This window comes from Uranotaenia lowii, chromosome 2 (genome assembly GCF_029784155.1).
Source record: "Uranotaenia lowii strain MFRU-FL chromosome 2, ASM2978415v1, whole genome shotgun sequence".
NCBI classification, from domain to species: domain Eukaryota; kingdom Metazoa; phylum Arthropoda; class Insecta; order Diptera; family Culicidae; genus Uranotaenia; species Uranotaenia lowii.
The window spans coordinates 177,950,943-177,968,018 of NC_073692.1; the positions used below are offsets into that span (position 1 = coordinate 177,950,943).

General features: G+C 34.2%; 1 protein-coding gene across 4 annotated transcripts in view; it reads right to left on the bottom strand.

Annotated features, from left to right (window-relative positions):
• Nucleotides 1–17,076, bottom strand: part of LOC129749396 (uncharacterized) — a 67,385-nt gene that overhangs the window by 20,614 nt on the left and 29,695 nt on the right. For all 4 annotated transcript variants that reach the window (XM_055744363.1, XM_055744364.1, XM_055744362.1 and 1 more), the window contains exon 3: nucleotides 14,035–14,334. In XM_055744363.1, coding sequence (XP_055600338.1) covers nucleotides 14,035–14,182 — 148 coding nt within the window. In that variant the 5' untranslated portion in view covers nucleotides 14,183–14,334. The remainder of the gene's footprint in view (nucleotides 1–14,034; nucleotides 14,335–17,076) is intronic.

Consider the following 17,076-nt stretch of genomic DNA (forward strand, 5'->3'; position numbering starts at 1 on the left):
AAATTTAAAGTGCTTTCAGGCAACTTTTTAATAAGAATATAGAAAATCCCATCTTCCCCCGGGGCTTTCATATTTTTAAATTTTTTGAAAATCAATTTAAGTTCATCAATATTTGTCTCACAAGAACTTTCAAACACAATTTGCTTAGAAAGAATATCATCAAATTCTAGGGAAATTTGAGCATCAATTGGACTTACAACGTTTAAATTAAAATCATGAGCAGACTCAAATTGTTGGGCTAATTTTTGAGCTTTTTCTGAATTAGTTAAAAGAAGTTTATCCCCATCTTTCAAAGTAGGAATTGGCTTCTGGGGCTTTTTTAGAATTTTAGTTAATTTCCAAAATGGCTTTGAGTAGGGTTTTATGTCCTCTACTGCTTTAGCAAAATTTTCATAACGAATGAAATTCAAACGACGTTTGATCTCTTTTTGAAGGTCGCGATAAATTAATTTCAAATAAGGATCCCTAGTACGTTGATATTGGCGTCGACGAATGTTTTTCAGTCGTATCAAAAACTGAAGATCATCATCAATTAAAGGTTGATTAAATTTATGTTTAACTTTAGGTATTGAAGCGGCTCTAGCATTGACTATTGAAGTTGTCAAATTTTCTACAGCCAAATCAATATCTTCTATTGAATTCAATGGAACGTTTACATCTAAATTACGTTCAATAAAATACATATATCGCTCCCAGTTAGCCTTTTGAAAATTAAAAGTTGATTTTAAAGGGTTTTCAATGGGACTTTGGGATAAAGAAAAAGTTACTGGAAGGTGGTCTGAATCGAGGTCCGCATGAGTAACTAATTGACTACAATGCTCGCCTAAATCCGTTAGAACCAGCTCAATTGTGGAGGGATTTCTAATTGAAGAAAAACAAGTATGCCCATTAGGATATTCAACAGTATAATAACCTGCAGAGCAGTCATTAAACAAAATATTCCCATTTGAATTTGATGAAATATTATTCCAAGATCGGTGTTTTGCATTAAAGTCACCAATAATAAAAAATTTAGATTTATTTCTGGTGAGTTTTTGTAAATCTCCCTTCAAAAAATTTTTCTGTTCACCGCTGCATTGAAAAGGCAAATATGCGGCAACAATTATAATTTTCCCCATAGAAGTTTCTAATTCAATTCCAATTGTTTCTAAGACTTTTGTATTGAAAGAAGGAAGAAGTCTAAATTTGAGACGACTATTGATGACAATAGCTACACCCCCACCTTGTCGATCAAGTCGATCATTTCGTAAAATTTTAAAGAAAGCATTGCTTTTCAAGTTATTGTCTGGCTTTAAAAAAGTTTCAGTGATGGCAGCAATATGTATGTTTTGAGTTTTCAAAAATAAAATGAATTCATCTTGGTTAGCCAGCAAAGATCTAGCGTTCCAATTCATAATATTTAAACATCTATTTGGATCCATGAGGGAATCGTAAAGTCATAATAATTTTGTTAGCATAATTAAAAGAAGTTTGGAAAGCTTCAAACATTGAATTTGCTTTCAACATAAGTTGCATCATTTCCATTAAATTTTGATGCAAAAATTTTAATTTTTCCTCAGTAATCTCACCCAAATCAACAAAATTGTTAGAATCAGAAGAGGAAGGAGAAGAACAAGTATTTGAATTTCGGGGATTTTCCCAAGCCTTCGCATGAACGTTGAGACTTGGTTTTTTCCCATTTTTATTAGTTAAACCTGAAGAGGGCAACCCATTTTCAACCACCTCTGAGAACGATAAACAACGAGTCTGTGGCGCAGAATCAGCCCAGGTAACATTAAAATCACTTCGGGTATTACCCAGCCGTGATTCCAATGTAGGCCGAGGCTGACTGCGAACAGGCAGGTTGTTTGCCGGTCTGACGTGTGAAGACGAAAAAGAGGAAGGAGGAGAAGAAACTTTTCTGGAAACTTTGGGATTTTTCCTAGAAGCAACAATTTTTGCCCTAACGGGACAATCTAGAGAATTCGAGGAATGATTACCTGCACAATTCGCACACTTAAAAAATTCTGTTTTTGGCTTATCACCACCAAAAAGGCATTTAGATTTTTCATGATCGAATGAGCCGCAAAACATGCATCTGGCATTCATTCTACAATTTTTAGTGCCATGACAAAAAGCTTGACAACGACGACATTGCGTAATATTTTGTAAAAAATTGGTATGGGATTTACGAAAAGGTTCAAATTTTACTCGACAATGAAACATAAGACGAGCCTTTTCCAAAATTTTCAAATTATTAACCTGATCCTTTTTAAAATGGGTCAAATAAAGTTCAGGAGCAAACCCAACACTACTGGTATTATTCGTGTTGGTTCTTTTCCTCATTTGAATTACTTGAATTGGAGAAAAACCTAACAAAGAATTTAATTCATTTGTGATCTCATCCGGTGTCTGATCGCCGGTGAGACCACGAAGTACAACTTTAAAAGGACGATCACCTCTAGTGTCGTACGTAAAAAATTGGTGTTTTTTATTATTCAAATAATTTAAAATTTTTTGAAAATCATTAAAAGATTCCGCCAATATACGAGCAGTTCCCCTTCGACCGATCTGAAAAGAAATCTTCACATCCTTGACGGAAGTGACGATTTCTTTTCGAAAGGCATTGAAGTCAGGAATCGTGACCGTAATTGGTGGAACCTTTTCGTTTTTAAGAGTATAAGAAGAAGAAGGTTTCTTAGTACTCTTATCAGAATTAAATATGAATATTTCCTCATCACCGATGTTATGAAGGACATCGAATGAATTGGAAATTTCAACTTTTTTGGCAGATGGCCCTGGATTAGGTTCAGCAATCCGTTTTCTTCCGGCCCTTGAGCCGGCCGAAGACTTCCCCATGCTGGAAAGAAAAGAGAAAATATGAATAAAAGAAAATGAAAATAATTTTAGCACTGAAAAGTGCTGATTGAAATACAGGTAAGGAAAAAATAAATAATGTAAAATGTTCCTGCAGGTACACAGCAACGATACGATGCTCCGGCGTACGTGTTGACGGCTCAACGGTACAGATGGAAGTGAGTGAAAAATCGACTTAAATATTTATTAAATCACGTTTATGCCAAATGACTTAAAATGCATGAAACGTCGAGATCTAGTGATTTTGATCAAAAATCAACTTTCTGTGACTAAGACATTTTCCGGAAAAACGACTTAGTCCAAGAAAGTCGATTTTCGGCCCAATTTTATTTCGAGATTGGGACCTGATCATTGAGTTATAGTTTTATGCATTTCTTAGTCATTTGGCATAAAAATTAAAATTTAGAATCTCCCGATTTCTCTTGGTCCTCCTTTACGTGATTTTTCAAATATTGAAGTCGATTTTTGACAAAATCTTTTTGAATTTTTGAAGTTTTAAGGTAGCTTTTTGACTTTTTTTTATCAGATAACACCAGATTTCGACGTTTTGTGCATTTAAGTCGTTTTGGCATCAAAATTAAAATGTCAATTTTTCTAATTTCCTTTGGTCCTCCTTTTGGTGATTTCTGAGGTTAAAAAAATCGAAACTTTGAGGCACCCCTGAATCAAGTCCCGTTGAGAAAAAGTTTTGCACAGGTCAGTTTTTTTTACCAATCTATTAAATGTATATGGTAGGTTTGCAAAATTCGACATGACTCATTTGGCTGCCATCCTAATTAACAGAGACCCTTTTTCACGTGTTTGTACTGATTTGATCTCCGACACTGGATTGGTATTAAAAAAAAGACAATATTTCAATCACATCAAAATGTTTATGCTTGTTTCTCAATAGGTATATCAAATTTGAAAAATGTTCGTGGAAGTTTTAATTTCCAAAGTAGGAAAAAATTATTTTTGTGCTTTTATGTCGGATATTTTGTGATATATTTTCAATTAATTCTGAAAAGTGGTTGTTTTTAGAATAAGGTTTCCCGAACCTTTTCAGCACGTATCCGGGCCGGACAAATCCGAGCAATTTTATTTAAAAACCTGGGCAAATCTGGGCATTTCATTTAAAAACTGACGACCGAAAATCCGGGCAGGAGGAAATTTAGTCAAATCTCTGAAATTACTCAACAAAAATCATGAAAAAAAAATTAAAAAAAAAAAAATTTTCATCAAAATTCATCGATAAATTTTAATACATGATTATTTTCATAAAATTTGCTTAAAGAAATTCGTTTGGAGGCATATAGAGAACATTAATACAACAAAATTTGTTTATTTTTGTTTGATTTGCCAAATAAAGTGAATAAATCCGGGCAAAATCCGGACAGTTTTCAATGAAATCTGGGCAACCGGGCCGGGCTGGACTGTTCCCAAATTTTGAATTAAATATCCGGGCAAACTCGGATGAAACCGGGCAACCTGGCAACCTTATTTTAGTATACTAAAGAGACTACATGTATACCTGTATTAAAAAAAAAAATATCCGGAATCATAGTAATCAGTTAAGTTAGAAAAAAAGGGAAAAATTGAATAGTTGACCAGGAAGTTGCAAAAAACTCAAAAAACGACGTTTTTCGTACTGAGTGCAATCAATTTATTTTTCCAAAAAAATATTGGTTTCTACCTTATTTGATAAAAAATAAACTTCTGGATTGGATTCGGATAAAGCTTAGTTCTTTTAGAAATGAGACAGTTACGAATGCATGTATCTCAAAAACCATTCGTTTGAACGAAATACTTTCTATGAAGAAAATGAAGGTAATGTTATGATATTTCATGAAAAAATTTGAAAAAAAATATTTACCGTTTTTTGTTAAAAATATTTCTACTTTATTCTTGGTATCTCCCATTGGCCGGCGCACACTTTTTTCAGTCATGGTATTGATCAGTTTCTCCAACTTATACTTCATAAAATCAATATTTTAGGTGGTTTCACCCTCCTTCTTCAATTTCTGATACTTTTCGGTCCAATACTTCTCTTTGAAAAAAAAAAAAACTGGAAGCATTTTAGTGGAAACAGTTGTTTCGAAATGAACAAATTTGATTATTTTTGACAACATTTTTGAACGTTTTTTTTCGGTATCGGTTTTACAGCTTAGGAGTTTTGGAACTATCAAAAAATGGTTGTTTGAGGTTGGATTTCAATGAGTATTCGCTAGGCAACACTTTCAGCTTAACGGAGAAAATTGTTTTGGACATTTCAGCGATCTACCCTTAGTTGTTCGTTTATTGAAAAATAAAAATGCTGGTATGAGACTTGACTTCCTTGATAACCCTGAACCGTTGTTGCCGATCATGTGCTTCACTCAAATGCTTGATTTGAACTTTGTGGACATTATTGACAGTGTTTGCATACTTATCCACCACGAAACTCAGTAATTCTTTGAATAATCAACGGTTTTGTCAGCTATCAATTTGATTATGACGAATTTTAAAGGAAACTGTGCAAGATTATTTTTTTCTTTTTCTCTTGCATCGTGCATATCCCAAAAACGCGTTAATTTTAAATTTTGAAAAAAATAGGTCGAATAGTACTTTTTACAGGAAACAAAATGCTGTCAAAATTTTTAATATCCAATATCTGGTTAACGAGCAAATGAAAGTGTCCCATTTCTAAAAGAACTAAGCTTTATTACAGTGGGTTTACTAGTTTTGTCGTTATTGACAACAGATCGTTTCTTGTAAGAATGAAAAATTATTGTATATCCGTTTTTATATTTTTACTTTAAGCACTCAAGTTACAAAATGTTTTCATTGGAATTTCCTTTAAAAGCTTTGTTAGCTTACGGGAAATTGAAGATTGCGGCAGGGTTGCAAAAGTTTTGAACAGTACAACGATTGATTTGATTTTGGGACGCATCTTCCTGTTCATGGGAAACCAAACAAACGACAGCTTAATCAATGAACGTCTGGTTGCGTAACTTTTGTACCGAACACATCTAACATCGAAAACATTTAACTTTAACCTACAACAATCCTAAACGATGCAGCGAAGACCACAACTAAATCTTCCGGTATCTATTCTGCAAAATGCGACTTACCAGCATCAATCTGCCGGGGCTCTCCAGCATCATGTGGAGCTAGCCTAAGGTTGCCAGTATTTTTTTCACTCCCATCCGGGCCTAGCAATTCCGGGCATTTTTTCAAAAAATCCTGGCAAAATCCGGGCATGGATTTCAATTTTTCAAATCCAAAAACCGAGCAAAAACCGGGCAAAATTTAGGTGTTATTATACATAAAAGCAAAGAAAAAATGCAAAAAATATGAAATTAATATTTTATTAATGTAATTGCAGACTTCCAACAACTTTTTGGAACACTTAAATATTTAAAGGTTTATAAAAGTAAATCAGCGAAATTATTTGAAACAACCGTTGAAAATTTCCATACCGTTCATCGATTTTGCTGAAACTTACTCAAAAACTTCATTTTTTTTGGGTTTTTTTGTGAAAATTGTAAAAAAATCCGGGCAATATCCGGACTTTTTTCACGATATCCGGGCAACCGGGCCGGACCGGACTTTCTCGAAATTCTGCATCAAATATCCGGGCAAACCCGGATAAAACCGGGCAATCTGGCAAGCTTAAGCTAGCCGTTTAGTTCAAGTTAGATGAACAAACAAAAAATAAATAGACAGTTTCATTCATTCACGATCTGAGCTGAGTCTTCTTCGCTGTTTGCATCTATGATTAAATCCGATTCGCGCGAATCGCATAATAAATTGGAAAAGCATGGTCGAGCCGGGCAGTTTGTTTCTTGCCAGGAAAATGATGGCGATCACCGTGGGCTCAAAATATTTTATACAAAAATAACTGTTCAAATTAATTTGGATTATTTTGAATATTAATAATATTATGCTTAAAATAAAAAATCAATATTTTCAAAAAAAATCATGAAATGAACAACTTAGGTTTAAGATACTGAAAAGTGAATATCAAACGATCAAGAATCATAACTTGATCCTTTTCTTTGAATTTGAATAATTACGTATGTCTCAATGGTTCGAATAATCGAATTCAATTCGAAATCAAAGTTCAAAAGTTTTTTCAATAAAGGATACTAAATATATGAAAAACTGAGGCGTGTGGATTCACCTTGTCCAAATTAGGGTCTTTAGTGCAAAGCTGGGGGGAAGGCATGCGCCGCGCCAAACTGATGGAGTAGCAGCTTAAACTCATATATTTAGCAAACCGGCAAAAAGCTTGTCTATTTCCGAGAAAAATCAGCGCCAATCGATTGAAGAAGCGACTAGATGGAAGGTACAAAAAGAAGCGAAAAAGTAAAAGAAATGGTTAATACCCACGAGGCTGATAATCAACTAAACACTTTATTCGTTGCATTGGTTAGATTTTTTTTTCCTCTCCCGGTTGCGGTGCTGAGGTTTTCCGATACTTTCGATGTTCGAGGTTTGTGGACAAAAAGCGGCTGCTTGCCGGCCAGGTGAATGACTACAAATCAATGGAATTGGTAAGCAACAAAAAAGATCTCTTACGCGCGCAATTTTCTCAGCCATTTGTATCGGTTGACGACTGTCACACAGTCGTAATCTTTAATACCCATTTAGGGATGATATCGGTCATCGATACGCGGCAAGTGTTTGTTGAGAGCAAGGATCAGTTACTTCTGAATGGTTGGATAAGGTACCTTTAAGCCATTTATGAGTTGTTAATGAGTCAAATTAACGGAGATCATTTTCTTTGCTTAACAACCAAGATAGATTAAAAACTTAAATCTTTGATTTTCTGACATCTTTTATAGACACCGACCTAAAGTAAAATAAGGACCTTAAAAGCAACATTTAGGTACCTACATTAATTCATTTTTTTAAAATGTTGAACTTGATGAAGAAAAATAATAGAAGGTGTGGAAATAATCCAATCACAACAAGCACATAAATATCTCAAGAACCTACCTTTTAGGTTACAGTGTTAAATAGACGAAACCGTGATGCCGAAAGTTCGTAAAATTGAGACTGGCATAGCACTTTTTAATGCATTTTCTCAATCTCAAATCTTAAATATCACATTATACATGCTTATAATGTTCATCAAAATAATGTATTTAATTTATTTAAACAACTTTGTAAAATATTTTGAAAATTTTAAAATTACCAAAAAAAAGTTATGCTAGAAAAAACTGATTTTTAAAGATTATTTTCATATTTTAACCTGTAACTCAGAAGATAAATCTTTAAGGAACTCATCGTTTCATTGAATTTTATTTTGAACAAGTTTGTCCAAGACTGCAAAGAGATGCGGCTAAGAAGTTAAGTTTTTTGTCTCACTTTCAGGGAGTATAATCATAAATATCATTACAATTTCTTAAACAGCTTATTTTACTGTAAAAATTCTTTGGTGACACCTAGAAGATAAAACATTAAGCAAAAAAGTTATAAGCAACGATCACGTTTTTCACATTTTTGACCTTTGTGCAACGGGTTAAGATGGCTCATGCCATTATTTCTCAAAAATATGTTAACCTTTGGCTTCGATTTATGTTGTTCTTCCTTTAAACTGTGGTAAATATTCTTTTCTCTCATTTCTTTAGGATCAATTTTCCCGTATGTTTGGATAACGTGTCGCTATTGAGCATACGCCATTCTGATAGAAACAGTCGAATCTGTGTAAAATTTGTAATTTTTCATGTTTAACATAGAAGGTTTCATAGTAAACCAGTCTGCGCAGTCTGATAAAACTGCAGCTTTTCGTTTATACCTTCGTATTAACTTTCGAATGACTATAAATATTTTGCTATATTTCACTAACTTCCTACAATTCTCTACTAAAAACAATGGTACCAAAATTGGGGCAGAAAGTGCTTAAGCTCACGTGTTTTACGCTCGAATTTTAAATGATTCAAATTCTGATAAGATTGCATAATTAAAAGAAATTTTGTCCGTTTCAAGTTTATTCGATTTCAAAAAATGATCCACCACCATTGGGTACTTCTGTTCGAAATTCCCTTGCGGGTTAAAACGCCTTCGACTATAAATTTGATCGATTTTTAAAGACTGCGATTATTTTGTGAAGTCTTCTTACAAAAAAGAGTTTTGGAAATCAATCTCTCGTTTAACACTGTCCATTTTCCGGCCATTTAAGCGTTCCCGTATTCTCAGGATCCCGTGAAAAAAATGAAAATTATGATTTTGTCACTCTGCTGCATACGAAACCATACTTTATGGTATTTTTAAATTTTTAGGAGAAGCTTGGCAAATCATTTCAGCCTTTTTCAAAAATTAAAAAAACTAAGTACTTTAACCGACAAACTTGACTGGTTCTTGCTGAAAAAATTTGAAATTATTGAAAAAGATTTTTTACTATTGGATAGCCAGATTTCAGGTTATTCATCAAAACTCGTTAATTTTCATAAAACTATACTTTTTTTTCAAAATCTGTCAGTTTTTTGCCGACGATTTTGCTGCTGTCATCAGTTTGCAAAACGGAAGTTCTCCAATGATGTGTCTTGCAAAATAGAACATTCAAATTCTTTTCGTAACGTTTCTTTATTGGATTTGTTTGGATTTATAGATTCTTTGTAGGGTTAGTTGCCCTACATTGGACCCTTTCAAGCTATAGTTTATATAAATCCATGTTTTCCTCATACTAAGCTAATTTTTTGTGTTTTCTTGTGGTTACATAAAGCTGACAAAACCAAATGTTGTAAATGGTTATTATAGGTTCTAAATTAAGCCTTTATGGAAATTTGCATCTTGACTGATTAATAAGAATTGAAAAAATTGATGTCAGGTCAAAAAATGGAACATCATGGTTAAAGGTATCCTATTTTTGGACACTTTACCAATTTTCCGGGTTTTCCAAAGATTTTCTTTTATTTCAGGATATATAGACAGTATAGTGCATATCAAGTTCGTAGGAAGAACCGACTCATGGGGGGGAGGCGTGTGGTTTTGTTTCTTACATTTTCAAGTACTCATTCATAGTTTTCGTATGAAATTAGAAGACACGAATTCCACAAGGATGGTAAAGTGTCATTAATAGAACCTTAAAAAAGTTACTCTAGAAAAAAAAAGAAAGTGGCCCTTAGCCTAAAGGGTGCGTTAATTTTTTTTCATGGAACCTCTAGAAACAAAATATGAAATTTGCTTTCATCGATGGTTAAAATTTTTGAATTTCTTTAAAAGTCTGTTAGATCAAAGTTATTTTATTTGAGCATAAAAAATTTCTTTTTACGATAGCCTTCAATTAAAAAACCAACTTATTCTATACTCAAATCAAACAAGCCCAATCTTCTAAACTATTTTGAAAAATTCAAGATCCTAACCATTTATGAAAATAAGTAAAATTTTCAACAAAAAAAACAGTTGGAGATAAAAATATTTCAATCATGCAATCATGCTTGATGCAAACTAAATTTATGATTTTAGTTTAAAAAAAATGTGCAGATTTTTTAGGAAAAGATGTTTTTTAGGTGACATGTTTCTGAAACAGGAAATATTTTTCATAAAGAATAAACTCTATACTGAAAATCCTGTGGATGATTTTTTAAAAATATAATATGGGATATTTTGCATGATTCAAAACTTAGAAAATGTACTCAAATTCTACTTTATATTTGTGATTTTCAGCTGTGTACAAACTAATTTTGATTAAAAACTTTGAAATCTTGAAATTGATTTGACAAGCAAATTTTTAAGTTTATGCTCTCTGGAATTTCTGAACAATTTTATGTTGATTGAAAAACTCATTTACAACCTAAATCTTTATAACTGAATTCTTAACCTGAATTCAAAAATTGAACTTTGAATCTGTTTTCGAATTCCTATACGATTTCCGAACAAAAAATACGATTTCCGAATCTTAATTCCAGATCAGAATGTCATGAGCCAAATCTTAGAGCCCTCATACATGAATCTATTATTTAAATTCTGTAGTACTGGTTTAATTCTAATTCATGATTTCAATTATTTATTTAAAATCTGTTTTATGAATCTGATTTTAAATGTGAATTTCGACTGATGAAGCAGAATCTGGTTTTCAATTTTGGATCGCCCCTTTTGCTGTAAATGTTTAAATTTTGTGTTAGAATAAAGTTTAAGAACTTCGAATTTGAATATAAAACCAATTTCTTTTTTTTCCATATTCGGAAAACTATTATCAAAATATTGAAAATGGATTTTCGATAAACATGATTCAAATTTTATATGAAATGAAAACCCGAGTTCAAACAAGGATTGCAAAGCAGCTTTTCATTCCTAATTTTTTATGATTATACGAACTGAAAATCAAAAATCCTAAACTTGATACAAAATCAGAAATACGAAAATATGTAGAAATACAATTTTGGTAATAGGAATATGGAACTAGAACCTCCAAAATGAGTTCAATTGAAAATTTAATATTCAGACCTGAATTTCTATGATAAGGTTGCCGAATTGTCCGATTTTAACCGGATTGACCCGGATATTTGATATGAAATTTTTGAAAAGTACGGTCCGACCCGGTTGCCCAGATTTCATTGGAAAAGCCCGGATTTGGCCTGGGTTTGTTCGCATTCTCATTCTTAAATCACACTAAAAAACAAATTGTGAAATTCTTAAGTCTAAGCCATATAATATTCCTTGCTCAATTTGATCCATTTGATCAATATAGTAGTTTTTATTGGCTTCGGAAATCCCAGGGATTTTTTTGCAGTTTCCGGGACTCTGGGATTCTAGAATTTTATCGGAAAATCCCGGGTAGGATACTCTAGTCATATGAACCCAAATATAATTTACACTCTGCAAGAAAGGCTTCAATCCACTGTTAAATCGGTATTTTTTAAGAACAAAAATTTGGTGGTTATTTTTGTTGTATTTGACACGTCTAAGACCAAGCACACCAATGGTTGCTAAACCTCGATTCGAGTACATTTAGCAACATATTTATCAACCCATCATCGCACCAACAGTCGCTAACTTGATTCGAGAAATAGCATTCGAGCAGTAGGATGTCCTTTCGCAACCTGGATGTCAACACTGGGTGCGAGAATCAGTAAGTAGATAAAAACGCAACCAATCAAAACATCTAAAATACATACCGAAATAGCAACGCCCGGTGGGTTTGGCCTAAACGATTTTGTCTTATACAGGCTCTGGATCATGGGTGTCCAAGATTTTTACAAAAATTGGCTTATTTTGCAGTTCGTGGACAGCCAATTTATGAAAATATTCTATTTTTTAAGCTTCAACTAAATTTTTAACAGAGTATCTCAGCATATTAGATCAAAATATTATTGGGTCCTGAAAATTAAATTTCAGATCTAGTCTTACAAGATCCAGAAAGTTCAAGAAACCTTCAATGACGCAAAAACTTGAAGTGGCACTCTGGAGCAAGGTTATTAGATCACAAGGTTCTTTGACTTTGTAAGTAAGTAGGCGAGGAGAGCGTGGTGAGTTTCAGTGAGTTTGTTTGTAAACATCGGCAAATTTGTTCGAGCTGAGGGCTTTGTTGGTAAACAAACACCACGAACTCCGCAGTAGCCAAATCAAAATGGCTACATCAGGACTTTAAAATATCGTTACACCTCCTTTATATACACATCTTGTTCTGGAGAAAGTTGCGGAAGAGTGGATAGTTAGAGAGTACTACTTTTTTTTAGTAGAGAAATGAATCCAACTGTGTTAGATGAAATTTCAGGGACTAGATGTTGAAAAACATGCGAAAAAAAAATCGCCTTGTCTCCCGGTAGGACTTGAACCCACATCTTGCGCCTCTCCGGGGCCCATGTATTAACATTCTACTACAGGAGACCAACCTGGCGTACGAATATTATACTGGTTGAGTGTCGATGTCTATCGGAATGAAGGGAATAGTTCTCCCATGTGATCATAATCATTTTTCTTGGTCTATTTCTATTCCCATCATTTTCATCTTACGGTAGTTGGAATCAAGTGTGGACATTTTTAAGCACGGCAAGATTTGCATTGCCTTCTCATATCCTGCACGGGTTGTCAGTTATGATGAGAAATCGATTTTCTCTTATCTAGTCCCTGAAATTTCATCTAACACAGTTGGATTCATTTCTCTACAAAAAAAGTTAGAGAGTACTTTCATGAATGAGCTGATGGACAGGGTGAAGTTATCAAAAAGTTTACAAGCATTATATACCGAAGTACTGATGGCCACAATGCAGAAAAAATCTGATTCTGAAAATCTGATCACAAATTTTAACTGGAATCAACCGTGATGACCAAGTTTCACTGAATTTTTGCTCTTACGGATTTAAGATCAACCAAAGTAAATACGTAACATGGCCTTGTTCTTCAGAATATCATAAATTTTTCTTGTTCAAAGAGTCTATTACTAAAACCACTTTCAAATTTTGGTAAACGCTTCGATATGACGAGAAATTATTTACGATTGATACAAAATTCACTTCTAAACTGAGTCAAACTGCCAAAGAAAAAACACCACCTCACATAACCTAGAAAATAAACAAATCTCTGATCGTATAAACGAGGTACCTTCCGGCTAAGCTACCGGCAATGACAGCTTGCACTTGACCATCAAGGTAGGTATCTTATTAAATTTTATACTAACTAGACATAATTGAATCCTCTTTGAAGCGGCAACAAAGTTGACATCCAATGCAGATAAAAAAAAATACCTCCAAAGACGTTAAATATCTTACGAAAGGCGGCCGGCTCCCCTTCTGATCCCAACCGAGGGGTATCATCTTGGAAGCAAAATATTTACGCATCCAAATCATCGTTAAAAGCTCATGTTTATAAGCAATTGGATCCGAACTGACAGTCTTAATCGACACTGATAAATATAATTTCACCAATATAATTAATGGTTTCCTCTGCGGGTTTTCTTTTTGATTTTTTTCTTCGACCTCGGCAAGGACCGATCATTTGGCGGCTTCTTTTTCAACCTTGCGTCTCGTGATTGAAGTTTCAACATTACTTATGGTGTGTGCCATAAAAATATTTAACTGCCACCGGAGATTGTGCTTAACAAGTGTGTAATTTCAGGTCCAAGAAATGTGTACATGTGTTTCGAAAGATAAAAATTGATAGGTTGTGGTACCTTTTTGGTTCGAATCAGATTGTTTTTTTTTTTGCATGAATAAGAGAAAAAGGTGACCTCCATATTTAAACAGCATTACCAGTATCGTTAGGTGACCTTACCTGAGTTTATGGAGGCAGTAGGTCGCTGGCCATTGATGCCACCATGCCTTTGATGAACCAAGTGTGGGGGATCATTTGCCTGGACCAGAAAAGCAAATTGCGCGAAAAACACCAGTATAAATATTAATTTGTAGCGTTGCACACTCATGGCTTCAACGTGTGGCCGGCCCTGTTATGTTGCAGTCGGCTTATGCTATTCTATGGAATTGTGGTTGCACTGAATTTTTGAAAGATTGAAGGTGATTTTGGGCGTAGCTGGCTTCTGCTGTTAGATAATCCGGAAAGAGCTGACTAAGTTATCTGAAAAATAAAAATTGAAAAAAAAACCTTTATCAATGAGCACTAAAAAAATCGTAAAATGGATCTGGTTTTTGTTATTTTACATTAATCAATCGAGTTTTTCAATTTTAGAAACAGTGGCGACACCCCTACAATGTAAGAGCTAAAACAATCGATAGACACATTTCACTGTGACGTGAAATCGCTTTTCCGGACTTTTCGGAACTGTTATCAATCTAGAAGTCGACCAATTTACTAGAAAATAAACAATAGTAGCAAACGGTCGCAAATTAAATTTCCTTCAAAATGAATAAATTGGTCATTGAAAAGTTTAAGTAGTTTGCGTTGTGATCGATTACTTTTGTGATGTGAATTCACACTGGAATTGACTATTTTTTACTTCACGACCTCGATTTCCTGTTTTTTCTGTGGAAATAGGATATTAGTTTTTTTTTGTTTCGATTATAGTCGTTCTACCAACTTTATGGCATTCGCGACTTTATCATCGTTGCAGTTGGCGGGTCGTTATTGAAAAACTTATCCGGTACAACTGTGTTCGATGTTTAAAGGGTGATACGGTCAAAATTTGGTCAATATCAACTTGACGTATTTCTTTCAATTTGGCATTTAAAAAACCTGAACACCCCTCATTTTGGAAGTGTATGTGTTGCTCCTATTTTGATTTTGGAATTCACTCTTCAGTTGTCAAAATGCCATCCAATAAAGAAGAGCAGCGTATCAAAATTTTGCTCGCGCATCGCGAAATTCCAAGCAACTCGCACGCAGCTGGCAAAATCGCAAAAAGTTGCCAAATCAACCGTTACAAATGTAATTAAAGTGTTTGGAGAACGTTTGTCGACAGCCAGGAAGTCTGGATCGGGAGGAAATCGAAAACCGCAAGCCGCTGAGACGACAAAGAGAGTTGCCGGTAGTTTCAAGTGAAACCCTAACCTCTCTCTCCGAGATGCCGCAAATAAGCTGGGTGTATCGTCTACAACCGTGCATCGAGCCAAAAAACGAGCCGGACTATCGACTTACAAGAAGGTAGTGACTCCAAATCGCGATGATAAACAAAATACGACGGCCAAAGCGTGATCCCGGAGGCTGTACACGACGATGCTGACGAAGTTTGACTGCGTGGTAATGGACGACGAAACCTACGTCAAAGCCGACTACAAGCAGCTTCCGGGACAGGAGTTTTATGCGGCAAAAGGAAGGGGAAAGGTAGCAGATATTTTCAAGCACATGAAACTGTCAAAGTTCGCGAAGAAATATCCGGTTTGGCAAGCCATCTGTACCTGTGGCTTGAAAAGCAGCATTTTCATAGCTTACGGGACTGTCAACCAAGAAATTTAGGTGAAAGAGTGTTTTAATAAACGTCTGCTGCCTTTCCTGAAGAAACACGGTTGTTCCGTACTGTTTTGGCCGGATTTGGCATCTTGCCATTAAGGTAAAAAGGCCATGGAGTGGTACGCCGTCAACAACGTACAGGTGGTTCCCAAGGACAAGAACACTTCCAACACGCCAGAGCTTCGTCCAATTGAGAAATACTGGGCTTTTGTCAAGTGGAACTTAAAGAAGACAAAAAAAAAACTGCTAAGGACGAGCAGCAGTTCAAGGCAAATTGGTTTTCTGCGGCGAAGAAGGTGGACAAGGTGGCTGTACAAAATCTGATGGCAGGGGATAAGCGTAAGGCCCGGCAATTCGGATTTGGAAAAGCGAAAGCCTTACTGAATATTTTTCCTGAATTTTATACTAGATAAGCTTGAAAAAGAAATTTAATTTGATTTTTTAAATAAACGATTTCACCGATTTACACGCGTTTTCCCTTGACCAAATTTTGACCGTATCACCCTTTACAGCTTTAAATCGGATACCGAATCATATTTTCCTTATCCTGCTTAGATTTTTAAAAATAAATGAAAGAGGGGAATAAAGTTAAATTTGATAATTTTTTTTACTGAAAAATCGATTTATTCTTCGAATTTTCCTAGAGATGGAAGAGCAAAAAAAAATGGTTTAATTTTAAACACTTTAGTGTCTTTAAACTTGGCACTGGGTGTCTTCAGATTTTCTCCAAATTATAAAAAATCTCTTCATTCTCGCTATATTCTGCTGATTTAAAAAAAAACATATTTTCCAGGATATTTGAAACTAAAATGGTATTCTACTCATTTGTACACTGTTCAAATTATTTTTCAAATAAATTTTTTTCAAACGAAGAAGAATCAGTTAAAATCTGTAGTGAATCCCAATAATGTGTTTTTCGTTCATAAATATTTTTTGGAAAATATTTTTTTGATTGTTCATTTTAGTGTAGTAATGAATTTGATTTGGATTTATAGATTTATTCCGTACATCAATAATGGATTTTTGAGAGGATGTTCTCAGCAAGCAAATAGTTGCTGTTTATATGCTTTGAATATTAAAGAAAACATTGTTGTGACCAGGCAATGTTTCTCATTTCTAAAATTTGACCCGCCTTACGCAAGGGTATAATATGGAAAACGGGATCGAAAATATTTTCTGCCGAAACTATGCGTTTCAGACCTATAAATAGAGTCTTCGAGACAAATGACCAACATTACAAGGACTATAAATTTTTTTTTTTTTGAAAAATTCATTAAACCACCTAGCGACCAATCAATTTCAGTCAATATTTAAACTGTCATAGGTCATAGGATTCTATCTTGCGAACAATTAAATTATTTTTAAAAAAAGCTTATATAATCCAATGTTAACTAACTCGTTAAAATTCGAGAA